This window comes from Mytilus trossulus, chromosome 9, assembly GCF_036588685.1.
Source record: "Mytilus trossulus isolate FHL-02 chromosome 9, PNRI_Mtr1.1.1.hap1, whole genome shotgun sequence".
Lineage (NCBI taxonomy): Eukaryota > Metazoa > Mollusca > Bivalvia > Mytilida > Mytilidae > Mytilus > Mytilus trossulus.
Window position 1 is genome coordinate 81,385,554 of NC_086381.1, and position 27,094 is coordinate 81,412,647.

At 31.2% G+C, this 27,094-nt stretch overlaps 1 protein-coding gene across 1 annotated transcript; it reads left to right on the forward strand.

Moving 5' to 3' along the window:
• Positions 1–721: 721 nt before the first annotated feature.
• On the forward strand, positions 722–4,784 carry LOC134684971 (uncharacterized). The gene is made up of 6 exons (XM_063544293.1): positions 722–819; positions 906–1,011; positions 1,795–2,137; positions 2,438–2,739; positions 3,129–3,278; positions 3,700–4,784. Exons 1-6 carry the CDS (start codon positions 722–724, stop codon positions 3,835–3,837), a joined length of 1,137 nt encoding a protein of 378 aa, XP_063400363.1. The 3' UTR covers positions 3,838–4,784.
• The last annotated feature ends 22,310 nt before the right edge of the window (positions 4,785–27,094 follow it).

The following is a 27,094-nucleotide window of genomic DNA, read 5'->3' on the forward strand; positions in this document are numbered from 1 at the left end:
CAAACACATGATATAAAAAAATTATCAATAAATCATAACTTAAAGTCATTATTTTTTTCTCGTAAACAAATCCGAAATATGCAATAACACTGAATCCTTTCGGTGCCCCTCGACCGAATTGTGTCCACGTGAAGACGGGGTGATTCCCAAGGATTATATTTACATTTTAGCGTGATAAAGCCTTCAGTTTGCTTGAATCATTGCTGTTGTAAAGTTGGATAATATTATTGAGAAAGAAATTGTGAAAATATATTAACATTATTTGAAGGAATATTTTAATATTCAAATAACCAAGGATTATTAAATTATATGATAAACATATTGTAGTAAATAAAATAAGGTAAGTTAATAATTTATTCATAACTTTGTTTATCTTTTTACAAAATGTTCGTTTTTCGAATTTCTATATGTATAAAGTTAATTTTGGACAGTTACATTTATAGTTGTTCTGAGGGTATAAGTCAAAGATGTTTTCCTAACAATTTTGTCATCAATGCTGACTAAATTGTTTATTTATAGTTTGATTTATTGAAAAGTTGATATTAAATCTCAATTTTATGTTTTTAATGCATGTACATTCCCCTTTTAACGAGTTGTCAAAGAAATTTGAAACGTTTCCTACCCACTTGGTTTATTAGTACATTACGGTTTATTGTTTTCTTTGTTCATGGTCACCGATCACTCACTGATCAGCTGTTTTCCCTTGTTCTAAAAAAAGAACATGATTATGTACGCATGCGTAATGAAAGTTGGAATGATCGGTGCGTGTTTACTGAATGCACATGGAGTCCCAGATACAGTGATCGATCCATGTAAACAGTGTGTATTGCGTTAGTCAGTATAATTCTGGAAAGTTTACGTATATATTAGAAGGTTAGACAGTAAAATAAATTATTTATTTGCAGAAAGATGTTGGATAACGAAAGACTGTTGAATGATGTTGGTGTATCCCCATTTGAGTGTGGATCAACTTCAATGCCACCCATACCTAAAGGAGGATTACTAGTTCGGGTAAGTTCAATTTAAATTAATTATTTATTTAAAAAAAAAAATGATAATTTTTAATTAAGAGAACATATAATTTTATTTGCAAAAATACACCCATATGGGTCAAGCAAACACAAATACAACATTTAATACAGACAGTGAAGAATTACAAATATAAACTTAAAAAAAAACATAGATTAAGAGATATACTTGAGGAACTTCACAGAGTTTGAACTTTAGTTATTACAGTGGTTATTATATATAGAATCTGATTATCTGGAAACAAAAATTATCACATTTACATAAAATTGATAATGATACTGTATATACATCTCTACATGCCTTGTGTACATGTATTCATATGATAACAAGGTCAAACTTTCATTCTAATCAATATATTTCAAAATTTTACTTATTCCATATTTTGAACTTAGATTAAAAGCTGATTATCTGGACAGATATAATCAGGACTTGAACATGTATAGCAAATACCACCTACAAATACTTTGACCTATGATGGTTTACTTTTCAAATTCTGACCTGGATGGAGAGTTATCTCATTGGCACACATACCACATCTTCGAATCTTTATATCTTCATTTGTAATTACAATGTATGTACACATTTATGACTTGTACATGTATAATAGATTCAATTGACTTGTTTGAATTTAAAAATTAATTATATTATATGTACTTGACTCGTATATGATCTCTTGATATCTTAGGTGCCACTGAGTTATTTATTTTATTCATTTTAATTCAATGTACTCAACACATATTTATTTTATTTGTTTATGTATTTCAGGTTGCTTGTGCAGGTGCCTGCTTTGCAGAAGGCCAAGTTAAGAAGAGGGACATCAGACCTCAATTGCCTGGTTTGGAAATTGCTGGATATGTACAAGATGTCTGTAGCTCACTGCCAAATAAAAACTTCACACAGGGCGACAAAGTTATCCTTTACCATGATGAAGGTGTGCTAAGCACAGGCTGTGCCGAATATTTAGCTGTTAGTGATGTTTCAAATTGCATACAGATTCCACCATCAATACCACTTGAAGTAGCTGCACAGTTGTCTGGAAGTGCACTGACTGCATATTGTGCACTGATCAAGGCCAAGTCGCATGTGGAGAAATTAAGAGAAGTAAAATGTAAGTGTCTTGTCAGACTTCTTTACATGTGGTTCACATTCCTTAAACCTTGACATGCTTGATGAATATTAAATTAACATATAAAAAAAAAACCGACCTGAAAATGGAAAAGAGAGAAAACTTAAAAACAGTTAACATACAGAATATAAATGTGGGTTGTCACTTGGTAATAATTATAAAAAAAATACCATCATTTTGCATATTTACTTGGAAGAAACACTGTATTGTTATATATTCCACACAAGACTACAGAGTTTCGTCTTGGTTAATTATAACTAACCATTTTCATTTCTTTTTCAGCTTGTGTGAATGTTATGATTATTGGTGCTGGTGGATTAGGTCTATGGGCGGTCAGAATAGCCCAGGCTTTAGTAGGTCCAACAGATAATGGGGTCCGAGTATATGTAGCTGATCACAGTATTGACAGACTCTTAGCAGCCCAGGATCATGGTTGTTATGACATTATACACTGGAATGAAGAAGACCATGAACAGTACATCGTAGAGAGGACTTTAGATGCTTGCAGAGGTGGTGTCGATGTTATAGTGGATTTCGTCAGTTCCCCCAGAACAGTTCAAAGAGATCTCAAAGTTCTGAATAGGGTAGGTTTCATTGAAAGTTTAGGCTAGTTTTTGATATCCTTGGAATAACTTGATTATTAAGTTCTATTGGTCAAAAAGATATTAGGCAATATTTTACATTTCAATTCAAGTAGCGTTTCTAAATTGAATAATCTGAAAAGTGTTGGGTCTTTAAACATGTTAAAAATGGAGAAGTATTTTAAAGAATGTTTAAATGTCGCCCAAGTCTGTGAAAATTATATAATCCGACCTGCAAAGGCAATTGAACAACACACTTGTTCAGAAATTGCAGGCTGGTATTTAAAGAGATTAAGACAAATTTGCTGTTCTGTTCAAAATTACTTATATGATATAAAGATTGTCAGGTATAGATGTAAACTGTTGCTTATGACTTTTGTATTTCATTATAGGAGGGTTTAATACTGGTTGGTGGAAACACATTGTCAGAAGTCAGCATCAATTTGAATGTACTCGCTGCTAAACAACAAAGTATAGCTGGCATTCCCCAGGGAACATTTGAGCAACTACAACAAATTATTGACATGGTGGCTGACAATAAGGTAAATTGAAAATTGATAGCAAAAAATAACCAGGAAAATGTTGTTCCTTGTTTTATGTCTAAATCAAAGCAAGTTTAATAAAAAAAAAAAATTGAAGAAGGAAGAAAAAAAACACCAGAAAGCAAAGAAAATATTTTAATAATCAAATGGATGGCAACCTAAATAAAAAAGGGAGTGTTTGTAATTAAATGGAAAAGTTATTTTTGTACAATTGAAAAGAAATTAAAAAAGCATGTAAAGTAGAAATGACTAATTATTAAAGCATGAAAGTATCATCTTATAATAAAAAAAATAACCAGAAAAAGTGAAAATGCTGCTACTATCCAAATTATTATGGTGTTGTTCAACTTATTTAGACTGTGTTAAACTGTTCTAATGTGTTATGACAAATATTTAAATTTTGCTTAAATTTATTTTCCAGGTGGAGCCACCAATGTATCATGTTTTCCCAGCTTGTGATGCACAACAAGTATATCAAGATTTAGCACAATGTCGGATCATAGGACGCGCTATTCTGAGTTATATGGACTCGACACAAACACTTGATAACCAGCATTAGATCTGAAAATTCCAAACAATTTATCTGTGATTTATTCTATGAACGACTGACGCCCCCCTCAGGGATTCAGAAAACTCGCAAACAATCAGTAGTTTGTTGAACACGCCCCGTAGAGGCTTAAAGGAAGTTGATACCACTAGGGCGTTGCTGTTGTAGGCAACCGTCAGTCTGGAAAAACAGAACTTATTTCAAATGGTGCTGTGATATTAATTTAAATATTCATGAACATGCAAATTAGTGTATGACTTGAATATATGACCTTTTGTTTATATTGTGTAAAACTCTTAAAATTGTAAATTTTGAACATGTTCTGAACTAAGGTATATGTACATGAAGTTCATTTAGAAATGTTAAGAATTATATAAATTTTGCCATCTGAAAAGAAAGAGTATGTGACGAAATTGTATACAAGTTTGTTGTGAACAATTAGAGAGAAAAAGTGAACAAAAGTTGTGAAAGTTGTAAAATAAGCATGTTCGCTTGCAATTGAAAATGGCATTATTAGTTTTTAATGTAATTTCGATATAGATATTTTTTTTCGTTCCAAAGAGACATTTTGTGAGCAGTTGGAGATTTTTTGCAAACGGTCAGTATTTAAGTGCTGGGAGTAATAATTTAATTTGGTGCAATCTATACATGTACAAGATGTGTGGATGTTAAGTTAGTGCTAATTTTGTATGGAAGTATGGTTTTTCTTACAGTGCTAATTGTGTATGAAAAGTATGGTTGACTTGTGCTAATTTTATATGGAAGTACAAGTGTGTTCGAATTGTGCGAATTTTGTGTGGAAATACACTTGTGCTAATTTAGTGTGGAAGAATTGTTTATAAGTGTTAAAATTGCATGAAAGGTACAGGTTACATGTGTAATTATTGAAAGATTGGTTGTTTAAAACTTGTTAATGTTTTATATAATTGTAAAAGAAATAAAGTGGAAGAAACACTCTATTTAGATTTTTTATCTGACAGGCATGATGAGAAAGAAAGAAAAAAACAGCACTTTGGGAATCAAAACTTGGTTTTAGTGTGCCTCAGTACATTTCTACTCAAGTTAAGTACCAGCCTTAACCTACATTTTGATGACATTTTTAGGTCAAGCATAGATAAAGTGATGTCTTGGGTCAGTTAAACTCCCACTTTCCTTCCAACATACTTGTATTTAGGAACCCAATCATACTTCATAACACACTAAACAGATAAAACTTTTCTTGTGCTTTAAGATCAGATCAAGGATATATGAGATGTACATCAAAGAGACAGCAATCCAATAGGGTACATCTAAGAAAGGCATTTGTTTAAGTTAGCTTAATTAGGGAAAATATCTTCACTGGAAATTTGAAAGCTGATTTTATCTCAATATTGAATCCTTTGTATTCTTGGTTTCCTTTTGTTACCTCTACCACTTCTAATACTGGCCACTGAGTGTTAAATATACAGATAAATGGACCCTCACATTTGTGATCAACTAGTATCTGTTTGTAAAGCTGATATTGAAGGCTTTTAATCATTTAGTTTTATCAGTTTGATGTGAATTAAACAGGAAAAAGAAATATGGGTTAAACTCTAACAACAGTCAGAAAAGTACAGGATTAACAGCAAACGTAAAAAATGTGTGTGCAGTAAAACATTCCTTTGTTCTTATATTGATCTTTCACAGCAGCTGTTGTTTTCGTATTGGAATTACCGAATTTATGCAGTACAGCAGAACAAAAACGTTGATGAATAAACTATGATTAACAAAACAAAATCCAGTAAATAAAAATTAAAAAAGAATTTGGATTGAATGTTATTTTGTGAAACAGATTAAAGTTGCCAAAGTGAAAAATAGGTAGACCTTTAGATGTTGGTATTGCGAGGTTTATGTCGCGTTTACAAATACATCAAAGGGACTTTATCGGGCATTAAAACACAGTTGATAAAACAAAGATTTCTTCATGGTGTACTTGTAGTACGATAAAAACTTGGCAGTCATAGGGCCTATTTTGTTATTAGATAATACCTGTAACATGTAATTATTATCACGAAAACAAGTTCATGTAGTCGAAAAACATATTTGTCTTTATTTGTCAAAATAGTGTTATGGTTGCGGATTTAGTTGTTTGTTTCAAGTACATGACCTAAATTTGGGTCATTTAACTTTATATGAGAGAACAGCGTTTATGTATTGACCGATTTAGTATCCGTTATCATTATGCAACTGTTTAAATGTCTATTTTATAACTGCCTGAGGTTATTTTTGTCTGAATGTATAATAGGAATATGTCGAGTTTTCTTAAACAGTCTAAAATGTGTTGCTTAAATTCATAATAACATGTTATTGAATACATTATTTAATCGGAAAAAAGAGATTTGCTCTGGGGCATTTAATATATTGTTAGTACACTTGTTCCAAATTTGCTTTATAATATTAGAACGCATCGATCGCATCCCTTTTACCCTGTACACTCAGCATTTTTAAACTGTTACCTTCACTTTTTAACCCTTTTCATCGTTTGATATCTCCAATTGCATTTTGACCTCCAATTAATCTCTTATTTTTTCTGCTTACGTATACAAACAGAAAACGTAAACAAACTCGGCTATCGATTTATCTTCCCTTGTCATATACCAGTGCAACGAACTGAGATATGAAACCAGGTCACGCTTTCAGAGTGAATTATTTGTTTACAACGGAAAACACTGACTAGATATTAGTCATATATTACAGCATAGAAGAAAGAGTATTCCACTTGTTTACGTAATTGAAAGCACTTGACCACTAGTGGAAAACATTTACCCGTACAAATACAATTCCATGCAAACTATCACGTTCACTCATAATTCATAGGCCAATATTATTAATATGACGTAATTTACATTTTTGACACCCATCGCTTTCAAGGATGGGATAGGGATATAAACCTCATAGATACCAGGATTACATTTTTGTATTTACGCCAGACGCGCGTGTTGTCTAGAAAAAAATCTGCTATATGGGCTTTGCTCATTGTTGAAAGCCGTACGGTGACCTATAGTTGTTAATGTTTGTGTCATTTTGGTCTTTTGTGGATAGTTGTCTCATCGGAAATCATACCACATCTTCTTTTTTATATCATCAGTGACGCTCGAATCTAATAATATATTTATAGTCTTTGACCTGTCAGACATCTTCCTTTCCGAATACTTACTCCAGTATGTTAAATAACATTAGATTACAACTTACATAGATATAACGATGCGAAAATCTCTTATTGATTGAGAGGTTAAACCCAACAAGGTCAATGCCATACTAAGTCAAAAAATAATAAAAAATAGCGCAGAAAAGTAGTTTCCAGATGCTAAATCAAATACTGCATATTTAATTGAAACCATACTTGGATATATTGTTAAATGAAAAAACAGGAAGACACCTATTGATTTGAAGGCCACTATCTGATATGTCAAGGTCATAGTTACTTAAAAATGTCCCAAACAAAGAAAAATTGTTTCCGGATACTTTAATCAAATACTCGTATGCGCTTGTAATAATTCCTAGATATATGGTTATTTATAGCGAGACGAATATCCCTACTGAATTTGAAGCCCCTATATATAAAGTCACGGCCATCGTTCTAAAAAATAGAATTTTTTGTAAGACAATATTTGTGTCTGTGGCATGACAAGTAAAACTCATTCTTAAAAAATCATATATGCCATCTGGTCGATAAATACGTTTCCTCATGATAATTTTGAAAGTGGTCTTTGATTTTGTAGTTGGTAAAATGCAGATAAAACAAGACGAAGATATATGACTAAAAAGGGATCTAACAGAAAGAGTAAATTTTATCGTAGGGTTTAGGTGAGGAAATTGTATACAGAGTATATTGACAATCATATATACTTTAATATACATATACTTGTAAATAGGACTAAATTTGTATATACGCCAGACACTTATTTCGTCTACAGTAGACTCATCAGTGACGCTCGAATCCAAAAACGTTAAAAAGTTAAAAAAAAAAACCAAACAAACAATGTACGAGGTAACATTGTACACAGAGTGAAAATCGTAGAATGTACTTTACATTTGTATTTGATCAAATAATGTGTGAAATATCTCCAAGTGCATTATTTTGGCATATTGGAACATTCAAAATTATTGTTGTTGTTAATCCTCTTCATGTTCTTGAACACATAAGGCATCAAATATCAATTTATTTGCAGATTTTTTACACAAAGGAGTCAGACAATTCAAATACAAAATACAATTCGATAGCACAGCATACTTTTTTTCTGTCAGCCCATCCTTTCCAAAAAGCTAAAAGAAGCTATATCATCGCTTAGAATAGCGTACATTTTTTTCTTTGTCATGTCATTGCACATGCACCTGTGAAATGTCACGTCGAATTCAATATGAAAAATGACGCAAGGTTTTTGGAAATAAATACTGATTTACTCTTCATGCCATATTGGACATCAGAACACTAATATCGAGCCTCATAAAAAAGAGGATTAGCGCTATAAAATCAGGTCCAATCCACCACTTCTACATCTGAAAATACCTGTACCAAGTCAGGAATATGACAGTTGTTGTTCATTGGTTTGTTGTGTTTTATCCTTTGATTTTGCTATTTGATGTTGGACTTTCCGTTTTGAATTTTACTCGGAGTTCGGTATTTTTTGTGATTTTTCTTTCTACTTAAATACAATTTTCAGTTTGCAATAATTCAATGCCACCTAGATATTATTGAACTCTTCTTAAATCTCATTTACAACTTTTCCTTTAAACTAATCGGACAATATCAATAAAGATTTCCAGAAAAATACAATTCGAATTTGGCGAGTTGCTTAGAAAAGAGGGACGAAAGATACCAGAGGGACAGTCAAACTCATACATCGAAAATAAACTGACAACACCATGGCTAAAAATGAAAAAGATAACAGACAAACAACAGTAAACATAACACAGCAAAGAAAAATAAGCAACACGAACCCCACCAAAACAAGGGGTGATCTCAAGTGCCCAGAAATTTGGCGTCATATCTAATGGCATCGAAGAGGAAATGTCATTATCATCTTATTTTCAGAGAGTTAAAGATTACATCGGATGACATTTTTCTTTTTCAGATGAGTTCATTTTTGTTGACAAACAACATCCTCTGAAACTAAAAGAAAGCAAAGCAAATTTTACAGTGTGATTTATATGCATACAAATATTTGACACTAAAATATTTATCAAAACAAAGTTTACAGATGTTCTCCTTCATGGATTTGTTACTAGGACTAGTAGTTCCTGTAACGATGATACTAAATTAAATGACAAAAAGATTTGTGTTGGTGCATGACAATTTGGTCATACTCGTGGCATGCACAAGTGATCTTACAAATTTTCATGAACTCTATAATAATAATTTTATTAATTGTCATTAAACATTTACAATGTCTATGGCAAAACAAATTTAAACAAACAATGGAAGTCTTGTTTTGAACATTTGATTTGTCGAGACGTGATAACGAGGACCAATATTAAGACTGCACAATCTTGTTGAGGAGGAAAGTTAGATTTCTAAATTGGTCATGATCATTGGTCCAGGTATTGATAACAGGGTAACAAGGACATGTATTATGACTGTGCAATATTGTTAATGAAGACGGAAGTATGATTTCTGGAATGGTCTATTTGAGTATTCCGATGGCCAGAAACTAAGTTGTAATGTGGATTCAGTAGTTCAGATGAAGAGAATGCTGTTTGCATTGCTATTCTGATTTTGATAAGGATGCAATTCACGACTTGAGTAAAATCGGATCGAACAGAGTTAAAGCTAATTTGCTAAATAGAAGAGTGATTGCTGATCAGACGGAATACTCATTACGCAAGTTATACATGGAAAAAATATTTACTTATACAGTGGATATAGGAACTTTAAACCGTTTCGTTTTCTTCTTCTAGAGAATGGCAAGCAGATTATTATGATATCAGAGAATAAGAAATATACGTAAGAGACCTACAACCAATGAAGCAGAATGTGCAGATCAATCGTTTACAGCTTCAATGAATTATTTTGGGATACCACTACATGATTCTGAAATAAATGACAATCATAATCTTTAATAACACAATAGTATTACTGGATTAACTCAACACATTGGAAAGACTCTCGAGGAAAGACTATTATATTTGATGTTCCCTTAAGGCACGCTTCATCTTTAATGTTACTAAATGTTATAGATATTTTGCTTTTTGAACATTTAATATAACGTCCAGTGTATCCGCTGAAGCTTATTCTAAACAGATAGTTCGGTACATTTACCAAATAGCATACGTGTACAGGGATCATGCTTATAATGTGCTTTGTCCTTAAAAAAACTAGTCACTGAAAACAAATGGATCGAATAAAAAACCAAATACAGTTAGGACCAAAAGGGTCTTATTAAACCTTGACTACAGTTATACTTTGATTTCAATGTAGAAATATTTTTATGTAATGACTGCCTTGAAATTACATCTGTTTCAGAATTGTATAGTACATCCAACAATTGTCCACCATTGTGACAAATGTATGACAAAGTGAAGGTCACGTCTTCATTCCATTCGTTCTTCAAGTTTTGAATGTGATCGTACTCGGTAGTACGCAGTGCTTCCTTTATAATACACGAAGAATATGAGTCATATCAATATAATTGTTTTCCATGACACAAGGGTGTGTCTTAAATCTAAGATCTTGATACAATGATGTACTTGCATACGACCATTACCATACCTATATGATGCACCATGTATATAATACGACGAATACGTACGCAATTGGTATAAATCAGCAGAAGCTTGAAGGTAGTATTGTGATGTCAATAAGTCCAAATAGAAATAGACAAACATACGAGTTTTTCTGGAAAGTGACCATTCATTCATTCATTGAAATTGAATTTAGAAGATATTGAATATAATCAAAAGTCATATTTATTTGTTGAAATGGACAATGAATTTCCTTTTTTAATAAAAAAACTGACACCAACACTACGAGATCAGTTGTATTTTCTAAAACCATTACCGCATGTCTCTGATGGAAGTAAAATGCAGATCATAATGTAATTAGTGAAACCGAACGGGAGGGGATTACAGTAATATATTTCCTACTCAGTGATCACGTAGTTGTGGTCGAAAACTTAATATTTATCCCCATTCTAGTTAGGCATTTTCATACACATTGTATGCCTATTTTTGGAAGTTGGATATGTCAGAATTGTTTTTTTATCAATTGATTATCTGCTTTCTATCTTTTATTGACAATTTTTACTGCAATATCTTTGTACGGACGCCATCACGAGTTGATTGACCGTTATGGAATAACCGTTTCACAGATGATATCGGATATGTTCCTTATGTCGTTACTACAATACCCTTACCTTTTCATGAATGTGACCTACCGATTTAGACTGTTTATCGGATTTGTAACAACATAAGCAACACGACGGGTGTCACATGTGCAGCAGGATCTGGTCGCACTTTCGCAGCACCTGAGATCACCCCCAGTTCTTGGTTGGGTTCGTGTTGCTGCGTTTTTAGTTTTCTATGTTGTTTCTTCTGTATTATTATTTGTCTGTCTTTTTATTTTAGCCATTGCGTTGTCAGTTTATTTTCTAACTATAAGTTTGACTGTACACCTGGTATCTATTGTCCCTCTTTTGTTATAGTTCGTTTTAATCTATTGCTCAGATAAAAACTCTAAAGAATACATGTTTTCCAGTAAGCATTTTATAAACAGTAAAATGTACTTAATACATATCCAAGTACAATTTTTACGCAGTTTATTTTTCTTCTTTTATATAAAGTAAACAGAACAAAACACTTATAAGTAAATAATGATAGGAAAATACCTAGTTGCAATCAATCTATAAGTCACAAAGAAAAATAAACTACGATGAATTGTAAGATACAAATTTAAAATACAATAATAATACAATACAATATGCTTTATTTCAAAAACACTCAGTCACATTGACATGTGAAACAAGAGGTAAATTACAAAATACAATCACATACAATTAAATAAATAAATAAAACAACTTAGGAATGAAATATTTAGAAAATTACCTTACTTTATATTATAGTATTTTAATATTAAAAAAAAAAATTAGTTTCAAATCCATTTAAAACTTTTCTTCAGACAAGTTTCACTGATGACAATCGTAATTTTATCACTCTGTTTTCTGTTCCTTTTCTTTTAGTCCGCCTGTTTAGTCTTAAGACGTATTCGTGTCGTAGTTATTGTATTCTAACTATATCACCAATAGTGTTTTCATCTTATATCAAGAATGAAAAATCGTTTTCTGCCGAATTCCGTGCGTACGTCACGTATTTCTAGAATAATCTTCATCGCGTAAGTTTGGAAGGTCAAACATAATGTCTTGTTTGTTATTGTATCTCAATTTTAATGTTTATTAATTTCTTTTTATAACTACAGGATTGATTACCGTTGAAGTGTCATTCAGGTCTATTTACACAGGGAAATGGTAGTAGGCAAAATCCAAGTAAACTTAGGTCTACTGTAACACATATGGGACAACACGGGTCTTCACTAAGCAATACAAAGTAAAATCGTACCTCATATACATTTATAGGAATATGATTGGTTAATAGCGACCTCGTGGAGACCGTGTATATTCAATATTAGGTTAGTAGGGAGGCGGGGCCTATTTCAAATGGTAGTAGGCAAAACCCAAGTTCACTTAGGTCTACAGTAACACATATGGGACAACACGGGTCTTCACTAAGCAATACAACATAATATCGGTTGCGTGCCTACTACACGTGTTTTCCTTACTTTATTCAATAAAACTGTTTATATTTGAAAACTAACTATTTTAAATTGTTGAGAGCATTTCTACAAAAAGAGCAAAACAGTCGTTATGTAACAATTGCATCAGGTAGTTGCTTACTTGATGAGCCCAATCAAATCATATCAGTATGAATGAACAGCTGCTTGACGGATAGTTTCATTGGATACTTATAGTCAACCAGTTGATGTACCAATGCATCTGACGCTAGCAAAGAAAATGTGGTACTTAGCAAGGCATTTTTTTAACGATTTAACTGTCATCAGATTCAATTTACTCAATACTCTTCTAATTAAGCCATAAAATATTTTCAAACCCTTAACGTTACTTAAGGTCCTTTTTTATTTTTCAATATTTGTATTATGTTTTGGATGTTGCAATATGTTTTTGCATAGATCATCACTGAAGAAACATTATTTGTCGAAATGTGCATATAGTGCACCAAAATTGGTATAGTTTCAACAAGAAATGTTCAGAATGGCTTTTTTTCTATGAATAAAAAGTTTCACAGTTGTTGGTATATGTTTCTACAATTTGAGCAGGACTTTCGTTGCCTGTTTCGTTTACTCTTGTAGATCAATGGACTATGTGAGCTTATTAATACAGACATTATATGTATCATTGACAGTCCAAGATAAGATTGTTATTGTTCAATAGAGTAAATATCAGGAAAAAGTAAAATAGAAAAATTACTGAATTACAATGGAAACTAAAAATAGAATGTCCTTTATCAAACGGAAAAATAACAAGCCCAAACACATAAAACGAAGTGAAAACAGCTTCCATAATCCTTTACTTAACTGTCTTTTCCTTGATTTAGATATTTCGGTTTTAAACGGGAAACTACACACTAAAATTAACGACAAAAGAGACGATTTTTTGTTCCCTATTGTTAATTTTCCATTTTTAGATGGTGATGTTCCTTTGGCACCATCTTACGGTGTTTAAATTTCACAACTTGTTCGTTATGCCCGTGTCTGTTGTGACGTTTTTGATTTTAACGAACGCAACCTAAGTATTACTGGTAAATTATTAAACCAGGGATATCGTTACCATAAATTACTTAAAACCTTTACTTTATGTTTCCATAGATATACATATTTGGTTTTGAAGTTTGGTTGTACCTGTAGGAAACGGGCTAGCACATCCTCATTTTTACGGAAATGTTGTTAACCGTGCCCGGAAATTTAAAAATGATACATGTAAACTTGTTGCTCCTTTAAAAAAAACTTATTCTTAAAGGTTACCTATTCAACACTGTAATAAGATCATTGAATATTGTTTTTATTGGTAAAAATATTGACTTTGTTATCAGTAGATTAAAAGCTATCTAAATATTACTAGTATGTTATATACATATACATTTTCATGGATCTACAATCTGTAGATACCTGTTACTTGGCATTGCACAAGATCATGTTTTTCTCTGGCTGTTTATGACATCTTTACACTAAATCCATTGTATTTTGGATGTGTACGCTTAGTCTTAGAGGCATGATTTTTTTATTAGTTGTTAATGGCTTTGAACTAGCTGTCAGATAACTGCGAGTACTCTCAGATCTGTTCATTGTGTCTTTTTTTGTGTCGGGATGTATAAGTACCCGGCCACGTCCACTTGTTTTATTTGTCTATCTGATGAGTTAAGCCTTTTTCAACTGATTTTTATAGTTCGTTCTTATGTTGTACTGTTAAACCCCTGTCCAAGGTTAGGGGGAGGGTTGGAATCCCACTAACATGTTTAACCCCGCCACATTATTTATGTATGTGCCTGTCCCAAGTCAGGAGCCTATAATTCAGTGGTTGTCGTTTGTTTATGTGTTACATATTTGTTTTTCGTTCATTTTTTTTACATAAATAAGGCCGTTAGTTTTCTCGTTTGAATTGTTTTACATTGTCTTATCGGGGCCTTTTATAGCTGACTATATGCGGTATGGGCTTTGCTCATTGTTGAAGGCTGTACGGTGACCTATTATTGTTAATGTTTGTGTCATTTTGGTCTTTTGTGGATAGTTGTCTCATTGGCAATCATACAACATCTTCTTTTTTATATTAGTACTGTTATTTCCTATATATATAGAAAATGAAGGAGTAAACTAGGGTTTATAGCTAGCGAAACTTTTAAGTTTCAACTAGCTTTCAGTAACTGCAAGTATTGTTCAAACGATCCTCTATGTCTTTTTTGTTATATATTACCATAAAATAAAAAAAATCAGTATATGTTGAACAGAACTTTACAATGCATTATTGAAATTCAATACAATTTTGAAAATATGGTTGTCTTAATGAGGTCAACAGCTTTCAAAATGTTCATATTTACCGGGTTTAACGCCTTTTAGTAAACAAAGACTAAGGTATACAGATTTGTTAATGTTATGTAATTTTTATGTATACAGAAACAAGGTGAGATTTTATCATTACCCGAAACCTTGTTATAAGACGAATGTCTGTCACGTACGAAAGCAAAACGGAGTAATATAGGTAAAAGAAGAGTTGGATGTTAAAACAAATATATTTAACAAAATGAGATGAAAAACATAAGACAAAAGTACATGAAAATAAAGACAGTAAAAAAACACGTTTAATAATTATATGCGCCCGAAGATGTATAAGAACCGAAACCGTTGAATAGCTATATGACAAAAATACATAAAATAAATAACCAAATTCATTTAAAGTCAATTCTGCCTGAGGGAGTTGAAACCTTAGTTTATTAATAATTTCAAAATTTTATAAACGGACAATTTTAGTAAAGTTTGTTAAATCATGTCAGTACCGAAATACTGACTACTGAGCTAGTTATACCCTCGGGGACTGATAGTCCACCAGCAAAGGTATCGACCCAGTGATGTAAAAAATTTAAAACAAAACGCATTATTATTTTTTGCGTCCGAAGCGCTTTTTTGGATTTACCTTCAATGAACGCGCAGAGTCAAACATTTGGAATCCGAAGATGTTTTTCAAAATGTATAAACAGACAATTTTAGTAAAGTTAGTTGTAAGCATGGTATAGTTTTTTGTATGTATGGACAGATTTATCACTGCCAATTTATTCATAAAGTACCTATTATAAGGATATAACTTTGTCTGGTACTTACGATTAAATTGCCAACATTGTAAAGTAGGTTGTATAAATAAACACCAAAAAGAACGCGTAAAGAAGGCTAAATATTACATCTTGTATTCATTTATACCACAAAAATGATAATAGTACGTTATGGCATTTTTATTATCCTCTTAAAATTAAGCGATATGATATTAAATGATTCGGTTTATAGCACCAATAACGTTAATAAGTATCACTAAACATGCAACAGGATAAAATATAAATCTAATCTGCCAAAACCTTCAAGTAAGATCGAGTTTAGAAGAAAGCAAGAACTTCACCGAAAAATTAGGGGAAAAGAGAACAAAAAACGGATTTAATTCGTTAAAACAAACCCATAATTTATAATATTGTGAACTAAAGATGTTTGTATATGCTGATAAAACAGAACAACTTTAATCGAAATGTTCAGGACTAAATATAAAATCCCCCAATACCGTTATATACGGTCATTGAGTTTGAAAAACATGTCTTGAAGCTTATACAATTCTTTGTTTCCTTTTTTGGCATATAAGCCCCGGGCTAAAGATACACGAAACAGTTTAAGTGCATCAAAAAGTTAAGAAAAACCGAAATGACCTGTTATTAGATCTGCTACGGAGGAAGAAAAGGGGTGGAAGTACAGTTTGATTATTAATAAATACAATTTAAAGATATATATATGTAAATTATGCCTGAACTAAAGTTTCAATTATCCGTCGGTAGTGGAACAATTATTTTAAGAAACATATCTTCTTTATGCAGCAGATATTATATTTTCACGACAATAAGCAAAATGATAAACGAAATAAGTCATACATTTGATATAGATATACAATGTTGAATCAGGCCCAAGTTTAAGGTGTTTAGATGCGAATCATTTTTTTTTCTGTTTATATTGCATACACAAGTTTTATCATAATTAACCGATAATTTATTTTGGGACAACCATCTGTCACGTAAATGATATTTTGATAAAGTGCGCATTACTTTATAGTTTTTTAGTTATTTTGTCAATTTGCAATGCATTAAACTCATATTCACACAAATCTAATCCATCAAAAGAAACTTTTCAGTTTTGAAATATAATTACTTCATATCTCGAGTTTTATATTTTAGCTGTGTCTATTATTATGTGTTTATCTCTACTAATACTTTTGCTACTCTTAATGTATGATGTAGTCACCATAAATATACGATAATGATAAATTTTCAAGCTATTTTTGCATAACAAACATTGAACATATGTTACGTATGTGTTAATTTTAATTCTCACAAATCGTCAATGTAACTGAGTCATTTCTGACTTGTTTATTTTTTCATGACAGTTGCGAAATATATTTGTAAACATTGCATTATTATCGAAAACTGATATCTACATAAACTTGAGATTTTCAATCTATATACTAGTTTTAACACGTATTTTACCTATTTATGTTAATTGCACAAAAAAAGACATTTTAGTGTATCATAATTTATCCTATGAAAAATAGATATGGATAAAGATTACTTGAATTTATTTATACATCAGAATGCTTAAATTATAGATACTACGGTATTTTAAACAAACATCTTTTTTTTTTAAAAGTACTTTCACTACCAAGTAGGTGTAAATTTTATGTTAATTTTACCATGATACAGCATTGATTTTGTATCCGAAAACAAGTTAATGTAATATCTATCATTAAGCTGTAGAAATAGTACTACAGTTTAACCTACTTATTTTTCTAGAGTTCTCTTCTTTTACTACCATGCAATATGTTGTTGACCTAGTTTTGATAGTTTCCTTTTGGTATGGTGCTGTTTCTCTCTCTTCCATCGGTATACAGACACAGACCGTATAACAAAAAATCATCAATATATGTTATTAAGAACGTAAAAAAACTATTAAAATAATTCTTCAATCTTTTTCATAAAGAGTAAAACAAAATAAAAAATCCGAACTTGGAGTAAGTTCTAAACTGAAAATTCCTAAGCAAATATCAAAATAAAAAACAGAAACACATCAAACGAATGGTCAACAACTACTGTTCCTGACTTGGTACTTGCATTTTATTATGTCGAAAATTGTGGATTAAACCTAGTTTAATAGTAACTGTTGGATTAAATCTTTAAATAACTCTAAATAATTCCTTAATATGTGTTGTTTGGGAACTTCAAAGGGATCATGGTCCCATATCCGCTTGAACCCCGAAAAAAAATATTGTATTACAAACAGTTTCTTAATTTCAACATAAAGACCATTCTGATGTTCGGTGTTTCTTTACCGGTTATATGGGCTCATATAAACTGTTATGGTAACAGATCGAATGGCATCATTAGCCGGGATATTTCAATCCAGTGCAATACTAATGTATGTCAAGAACAAACAAACAATACGAAACACCAAAATATCCTACTAATTATGTAAAGAGAAGGTTCTTCTTTTGTAAATTTTACTTAGCCACTTATATCTTTCTTTTGCGTTCTAAATAAATTTTTGGGAATGATCAAAGACACGAAACAGAGAAAAGAACAAAGACAGCTAGAAAGAGATTGATGTAAAATAGAAAACAAATAAATATAGGAAGATGTGGTGTAAGTGCCAATGAGACAACTCTTATCCAAAAAAAAATTATAAAAAAAGTATACCATAATAGTTCAATGTAGAGCCTTCAACACGGAGCCTTCGCTCACACCGAACAACAATAAAGGGCCCTAGAAAGAGAAAACTAACGGTCACCCATCTATATAAAAAAAAATATTTAGAATATTACAAAAGAACACAGACTATTAATAAGTATGATAGTACTATTACAAGAAAGAGATATGATAAAGATGAGGTCTGGAGCTGGCATGTCAGTAGTAGTAGGCTTTTGTTGATTTATGTATCCGACATTGTAACTTTGATTAGTTTTTTGTGTTACCTATTCTGACAATGGACTAGGATTTTTTTTAAACGGAGTGTTACTGTCCGTATTGCTATAGTTTTCTACCTTCTCTAGAGGTATTTAGGGGAGTGGGCGGATTGAGATCACACATACATGTTTAACCCCGCCGCCTGTCCCAAGTCAGAAGCTATGGTTAGTCTTGTATGTTTTTCATTTTTATTTCATTGATTATTTAAGGGTTTAATATGACTTCCGTTTTCCCTTAGTACTACACAATTCAATTAGGGGCCAACTGATGACCATCTTCGGGTCTTGATTTTTTTCGCTGCGTTGAAGACACATTGGTGGCCTTCGGCTGGTGTCTGATCTTTGGACGGGTTGTTGTCTCTATGACAAATCCCCATTTCCATTATGAATTTTATTGAAAGATTTGACAATGTTACACACACTTTACCGAATTCAAATAATAACACTATAGATTTTATGTTCTGTTAGAATACACATTGAACATGTGAAAGCTTGGAAAATTCATTATTTTTCATTCTTCATGTAAGCTTTAGGCGAAATTATAGAATCTCGATACATTAACCAGTTACATTGTTTTTAAATATTCAGAACTAACAAAGTGGCCTGATTACAAATTTGCACATGTATGGTTTGCTTTCGTATAATTAGAATGTCAGTGAAAATTATACATAAGTATGTATATCGTGCCTGTTTGAAGTACTGTTTCCTGAATGAAAAGAACCCTTACATATTGCAGACTGTAATGCAACTGATCCAATTATAGTGATACAAATGTATCATCTCAGTTTGAGGGTAAATATTATATTAAGATAAAAAAAGAATCTCTACTACTAAGAATATATTAAATAAAAAATAAACAAAACGAGAAATAAAAATAAGACTATGAATATATTTTAATTAAAAGATGAATCAAGTTATGTTTTAAGTGTTCTATGTTAAACATAATCGTTGAATTTAATGTCTTTGTATTTGCATAAACAAGGTAATATTTTATCATAATTAACCGATAACTTATTTCGGGACAAACACCTATCACGCAAATGATAGTATAAAGAAATGCGTATTTTTTACACACTTGTCATTTTGTCAGTTTTCAATGCATTAAATGATAACCTTAGCTGTTTTTGGCAAAGATTTTAGGACGTTTTGGTCCTCAATGCTTTTCAACTTCGTACTTTATTTTGCTTTTTCACTTTTTCATTTCGAGCGTCACTGATGAGTCTCTTGTAGACGATACACGCGTCTGGCGCAAATACAAAGTTTTATTATATAAAAGTACATACTATGATACTTATTAGAGCTTTCTTACAAATTGACGAAAGCTACGTATGTTTGACGAATCATACGTAAGACTCACTATAGGGATCCTTTATTTTGACATATTTAAATAGTAGTCGCGGAACTTCGGACAATTGTCGTGCATGTAACGACACTTATTAAATTGGATTTTTCTTGAGACACACTTAGGATTTCGGGACGTACGATAGGTTAGAATATGATTATTGATACCACAAGGCCGGAGGAGATAACACTATACTGTAACAATATATTCTAAACATAGAGTAGTCAGACGAAAAAAAAGCCCTTAGAAGACTTAAAACCGGCCCCTCCCCCACTCTTTATTGTAATAATGTTGCACTGTTTAACCTAAGAAAATGTCAAAGCAAGAACATTGGCTTCTTCCCTAACAGAAACACAAATACTTCCCTCATTCAAAATTTGCAACGCTCAAAATAATAAAATGAAAATGAAGAAAAAAATATATGATCTTCTTTCAATGCCATATGATGGTGTTCGTTTAATAACTTTTAAATCATCGCCTCTCCCCTGTTAATATTCATTGACCCCCTTCCCCTAAATGAGTATATATGTTACATGCACCGGATCAATAGAACGGTTATTTTAGCGCTTAACTGCGTTTTTCCTATAGTCCTGAACATTCATGAAATATTAGCAACTGGACTCGACATTATAAAATCTACAATATATATGGTGTAAAATTGTAGATTTATTTTCTTGATATACAAATAAAACTGAGAATTGAAATGGGGAATGTGTCAAAGAGACATCAACCCGACCATAGAAAAAACAACAGCAGAAGGTCAACAACAGGTCTTCAATGTAACTAGAAATTCCCGCACCCGGAGGCGTCATTCAGCTGACCCCTAAACAAATATATACTAGTTCAGTGATAATGAACGCCATACTAATTTCCAAATTGTACACAAGAAACTGAAATTAAAATAATACAAGACTAACAAAGGCCAGAGGCTTCTGACTTGGGACAGGCGCAAAAATGCGGCGGGGTTAAACATGCTTTTAACCCTCCCCCTATACCTCTAGCCAATGTAGAAGTCTTTTTTTCTAGATTTATTCAACATTACTTTTTAAAAACATTAACAACAATGTAGCATCATTTTGTAGCAAATCTCGATATTCGACGCTGACAAATTGCTGAAAGTGTAATGTAACAAATAAAAATAATTGTGAATACTGTCGTTAAATTTAGATTAAGGTCCTTCGATAATGTCATTGAATTATTAATCGTGAAACTTGTGCTTAAAAAATTCCCGCGGAAATGTGTGTACTCGTGGTTTACGTAAGTAACGTATCGGACGTAAGTGTATTTGACACTATTTTTCTCTATTTGATTACATTAAAATCGTGTATTTTTGCGATATTTTTTTTTTTTAATTAAACTTGATTTAGAAAAGAATACTGTTCAACTGGATAAAACAAAGACTCCTTTAACTGTTATTGAAGAAATGAAATACGTGCTTCCTTTACGTTCGTTCGTCAATTTGTAAGAAAGCTCTATCACGTAAAAAATGTGTACTTTATTGTATATTTATATTTAGCAATTTACATCCTTCCTTTAAGATGTTAAACGGAATTGGCTTTCAACAAGCATTTGAAGACCATTCACCTTTTTTTGTGTCACCAACACTGTTGCTAATTTTAACTACACAGTTGCGTTGAATTAATTCTTTCTTCAAAAATATCTATCAGTACATAATGGTAAAATGTACTCATGAACGTACTAAATACACTAAATACACGAGTTAAATGATAGATTCGTATATTAGAAAATGATCAGCGACATACAGACTGAAAGAAAAAAACATTGCAAAGAGAGAGATGAAATATTCACAGAAAGAAAAGAGAGAACAAGAATAAAAAAAACAGAACTGGTGGATTACCGAAAAAGAAGAAAGAATTACATCTTACATTATTATCTTTTTTTTCAGTTTCATAAATGGTCATAATTGTATAAAAATTTCAAGCAATAATCTTGTCTAGTTTTTCTTTCCTTCCTTTTATGAATATATTCAAGAATCTGGCGTTGATGGCTTCGTTGCGTGTACTAGATGTATATATTTCTGAGCAACACTATCGAACTTTTAACTGTTACATGAAGGTATCTTCCAATCGGACGTAGGCACTATTGACCATAATTTTCCAAAAATGTGCCATGTTTATATCTTTGTTTAACAGTCATCCTTTGGAGAATGCAATATCAATGGGTTTTATTGTATATTACAGTTTCAAGACACATTATCAATCATTACAATTTGTATAAGCATGTGAAACTGGTACACACCAATCCAATTATGTACCTTAACCATGTCAGGTTTTCTAAACCACATATATTTATCTTTTTAAACTACAACTGGTAGACACATTATAAGTATGTAATTAATTTCAATGTTGACTTTTAGATAGACAATTTAGAGTGCAATGAATTATATGCAATTGACAACAACAGTGTTAATATCAATTTTACTTAATTATTTTTAAAAACAAGACCATAAAAGTTAACACTATTGTGCTAACGTTGACTTAATCAATAATTCTAGAAAAGTAATAATCATAATGGGGTAATTATTTTATCCAAGTTTATGTAAATAAAGTAATATTCATGTCGAAGCAGGGAATCTTGAGGAAATTTTGTTAATAACACAGTTAAAGCAGACAATGAAAGCTTTCACATTTAGCTGCATTGTACAGAACAATTTTGATGCCATGCAATGTTTTACAGTGTTTTACGCACGTCATACACATTTCAGAATGTTAATCTTAAAGAAAAAACATGTAAAGTTATTAAATGTAACTGTTTATTCTATTTTAATCACAATGTTGATAAACAATTTATCGGATTAACATGGTAAACATAACCACAGCTTTTGTTCTGTCTACCGGAATTTTTTGCGGGTAAGTATAATCAGATTTAAATACAAGTTGGTTAAAATTTTAACAGACTGTGTTAAAAGTGAGAAATCCAAAAAAATACTGATTGACGTTTTTTTTTCATTTTGACTGTTAATGTTTATTCACAATCACTGGGTAGATACCATTGCTGTTGGAGTTTTTATTCCCTCGGGGTAACACCAGCCCAGTAGTCGACTAGCACTTCTGTTTTGACATGACTATCATTGATTTTGTCACAATTATGAATTAACTGTTTACAAAACTTTGAAGATTTTTTTAAATTATGAAAAGATAACCTTAGGTGTATTCGGCCAAACTGTTATGAATTTTTGGTCTTCAATTCTCTTCAACAGCGTTTTTTATTTTATTTGAGCGTCATTGATGAGTCTTGAGAAGACAAAACGCGCATTTGGAATATACTCGTTGTCATCTGAAGAGCAGAAATACTAGAACGGTCAATCAAAGCAAGATGGCGTCCATAAAATATGATTCACATGTTTGATAATGTTTTACTGTGGGTTTAGTGAGTATTTGGCTTGTTTTTGCTTCGATTTGAAAAGAGTATCTTAAAGAATGCAAACTTTCACTTCACAAACAAATTGAGATTAACTGGTTTCAACAATGAGTAAAACCCATATTGCATTTATAACCTACATAGTTATAAATTTCTGTGTCTGTCGTTGAGAGTTGTCTCATTTACAATCATACCCCATCTTCTTGTTTTTATATATTAACATTCAATCTTCTGTGAAAGTGAAACATAGTTTTCTATTTTTAAATATGAATATAACTTTCAAACTTGAGAACAGATAACCAATCACTTGTATATTAAGCATTTTCCAGGAGAATGATAAATTAGAAGACAGGTTTCAGTTTTAACTAAATATATCTTAAAAGTTGTATGCTTGTTTTTCATAAAAGAAAACAACAAGTATCTTAAATGAACGACTTTGTTTCTTTTTTAAGAATTGGGAACTTAGTATTTTTTCCAGTCAAAATATCAATGAAAGGGTCAATTGTTTTTGTAAATAAGTCAGTCTACGGTTTTCAACCAAGATTCTTTCAAAAATACGGGAAGATTGTGTATATTTTTAAATTTTAGATATGTTATTATAATAATGTATGATTTTTTTGTTTTACTAATTTTTCACTTTGGTTTGTCCATTTTCAATGATACCAATAAAAAATCCTTGTTTTTGTCTACGTCATTATTTTGTAATACATTTGCATGCATACAGCGTACATTAATCTAATCTGTCCGGATATTGTTTGAGTTATAACAAACATAAGTGTTATTTTGAATTTGATATTTTGAAACAGTGTCAAAAACTGAGAAGTATTTTTACTTTTTCATTATTGACTTTTATTCTTCTTCAAATGTCGTTCCATTTTTTGTTACGAATTATAGGATTAGACTTAAAAACTTATAAAAAACAGATCAAAATAATTTAACTGAAATCACGTAATGTTTTACATATCTAAAGACGTATTAACTAACAAATACTAAAAATAGCAAATTAGTTTGGATTTTTTGGATCAAATACCAAAATCAAAAGCTAAATGGCATCAAACCAATGTATGATATGGGGGATTATACTTTGTTTATTATTTTTTGTAGCTTGCTAGCTGAACCTCTCACTTGTATGACAGTCGAATATAATTATGCTATGTTTGACCAAAACATGTACAAAAGACATAACAGGTAGAATGTAAAAAATTAATCTTGCATAGGGGTCACCTCAGTCTTTTAACTGTGTCACCCAAATTGATAATTGATTTTCCTTCTTAAAAACAACCAGCTTTCTTTACGCATTTTGTTTGTTATGCTTTCGATTAGAAAGAATTATCAAATGGAAAATCAAATTCAAAATTATCAAACGTTAATGTTTGGTGTACTTTATAAAATTAGTAAAATACCTTTCATGCTATACATTAGGTTATATTTGTTATTCAATACTAAACATATGATATGTAAATGAGCCAATTTTATAATCGATTGGAAGTGTTTGTTTCGAGTCATTGACATTATTAGTTGCGTAACACTTTTCTACTTTAAATGCTTAATTCGGTCGAATAATACGTTTAAACAAGAACTTTTACTAATTGATCGGATTTTGATATATTTAACATAAAATAAATTATTGCCACGTCAAAGGCGCAAAATCCATTTTTGATGCGGTTCGTGTTGCTTTTTATTTCTGTTTCCTTAAAAAGTAATGTTAAGTAGACTTTAACTCTAACTTTTTGTGTATGTATTTCGTCATTGTACAGTCTGTCGATATGTTTCAGTTTCATAAGTAATGTTTCGTTGACTGTTCTCTTACAATTGTATATGTATTTTTTATTGTGTAGTCTACCGTCATCTTTCAGTTTTTCTTAGTATTTTTTTGTAGACTGTTCACTAAATGTTTGTGTATGTATGTTCGCCATTGTGAAGTCTGTGGATATCTTTCAAATCATAAGTAATGTTTCGTAGACTATTCTATAAAAAAATAGTAGTACGTATTTCCGCCATTGTGTTATCTGTTGATATATTTCAGTTTCCTTTGAATTGTTTGGTCGATTGGTTTGTGAATGTATTATCGCCATTGTGCAGTCTGTCGATATCTTTCAGTAATCTAAGTTATGTTTTGTAGACTATTCTCTAACTTATTGAATGTTTTTTCCACCATTGTGTAGTCTGTTGATAACTAAGTTATGATTTTACTTTGTCATATTTGGAAAGTATAAGAAGTGTTGTTCATCCTCAATTATCTGGAAACGGTTATTCAGTTAAATTGTTCAAAATTTAAAAAAAAAGAAAAAAAAAGATTTTTGTTTTCAATAATATATTTCAGTTAGAGGGGGTTCACATCATTGTTTTTGAAAACATTTTAAATGTTGGTATACTGACGTTGCACTTTTAATGTCTTTTCCTTTTAAAAAATGAATTATTTACTTTTCATTTAGAGAGTATTTTTTTTTATACATAAGCTCATAGGTACGTTAATTATTTGGGTTTTTTCTGATGGGTTTGTTTGTATAGTCGTAGTATATACTGCTTTCTGGTAAAGTAAAACACAAGATCTCACTAGAAATCACAAGTTTTGTTGAGATTACGCTTACCTTCAGTTATACAAAATCAGAAGTCGTTAAATTTTTATACGCGTTGGCTTTTACTAACAAGTCCTAACTATACTATATTTTGGTCAACTCAATTAGATCAAAATATGCGTTGTGCTCTGCAGACAGACAGGAGCCAGCATGACTTAATGATATTTACAATGCAATAATAAGTAGTCTCGAAATATGCAAAATTCTATTACGATGATAGTATCTAAAAAGAGAGAAAAAAGCATACCGTATAATTCCAGGAAAAATTGATATAACTATATATTGGCTTACAAAAAATAAAATGAGTTTACATAAGTTATGAATTTCAGTCATCAAAAGAAACTTGACACATAAAAAAGACTTATATTTTCAAAACCAGCCCAGTCAAGCTTGCATCTTCGCCATGGCATGAAAGTATGGGTTTTGCTTTATTTAGAGTTCCTTTTATAGAATTTCGTTTTCATTTGGAATAACGTCATATATCTTCTTCATTGATAACATTAATCCCCTTACTTTCTGTGTTATCAAATTTCAGCTCCTCGACGTTTGTACTAGTTTAAGACATTCAAATGTTTGAACCTCGAGCATTTTTTGTAATGCGCACATGGTGAAAAATTATACCGTTAATAAAACTAATCAATATTTCACAATGCAGCAGTAAAAAAACGAAATTAAGTCAAATAGGAATATTCTGATCATAATTCTGAAATCAAACATGATATTATTGTGCATTTGGTTTCCTATCCAAATAAGCTAAGATTTATTAAAACTGTTATTCCGTATTATAAAGCAACAGATTGTAAAAAAAAATGGACAAGTTAAATCGCACTAAATTCCTAATGAAAATTGTTTTTTGAAGTTCATGTTCAAGTTCAACACATTCGCTCAAGCAAATAATTGCATTTTTTTTATACATTAACTAACATATTTTATTGCTGACAAAATAAAGTTTTGAGGAATGAGTTAAATGTAAAACGATATAATGTAGACAAGCACTATGTGTGACCGACTATTTTAAAGTTAATGAGGATCAAGTTCACAGTTAAAAATAAATTATTAATTGTTATTTTGTCCAATATCTAGAACATTATTAGTACGAGACACACTAGTTTTGTCGATTGTCGTTGTAAAGTAGACTAAGCGTGTCATTTCCTTTCTGTCTTTTTATTTCTTTCAAATTCAAC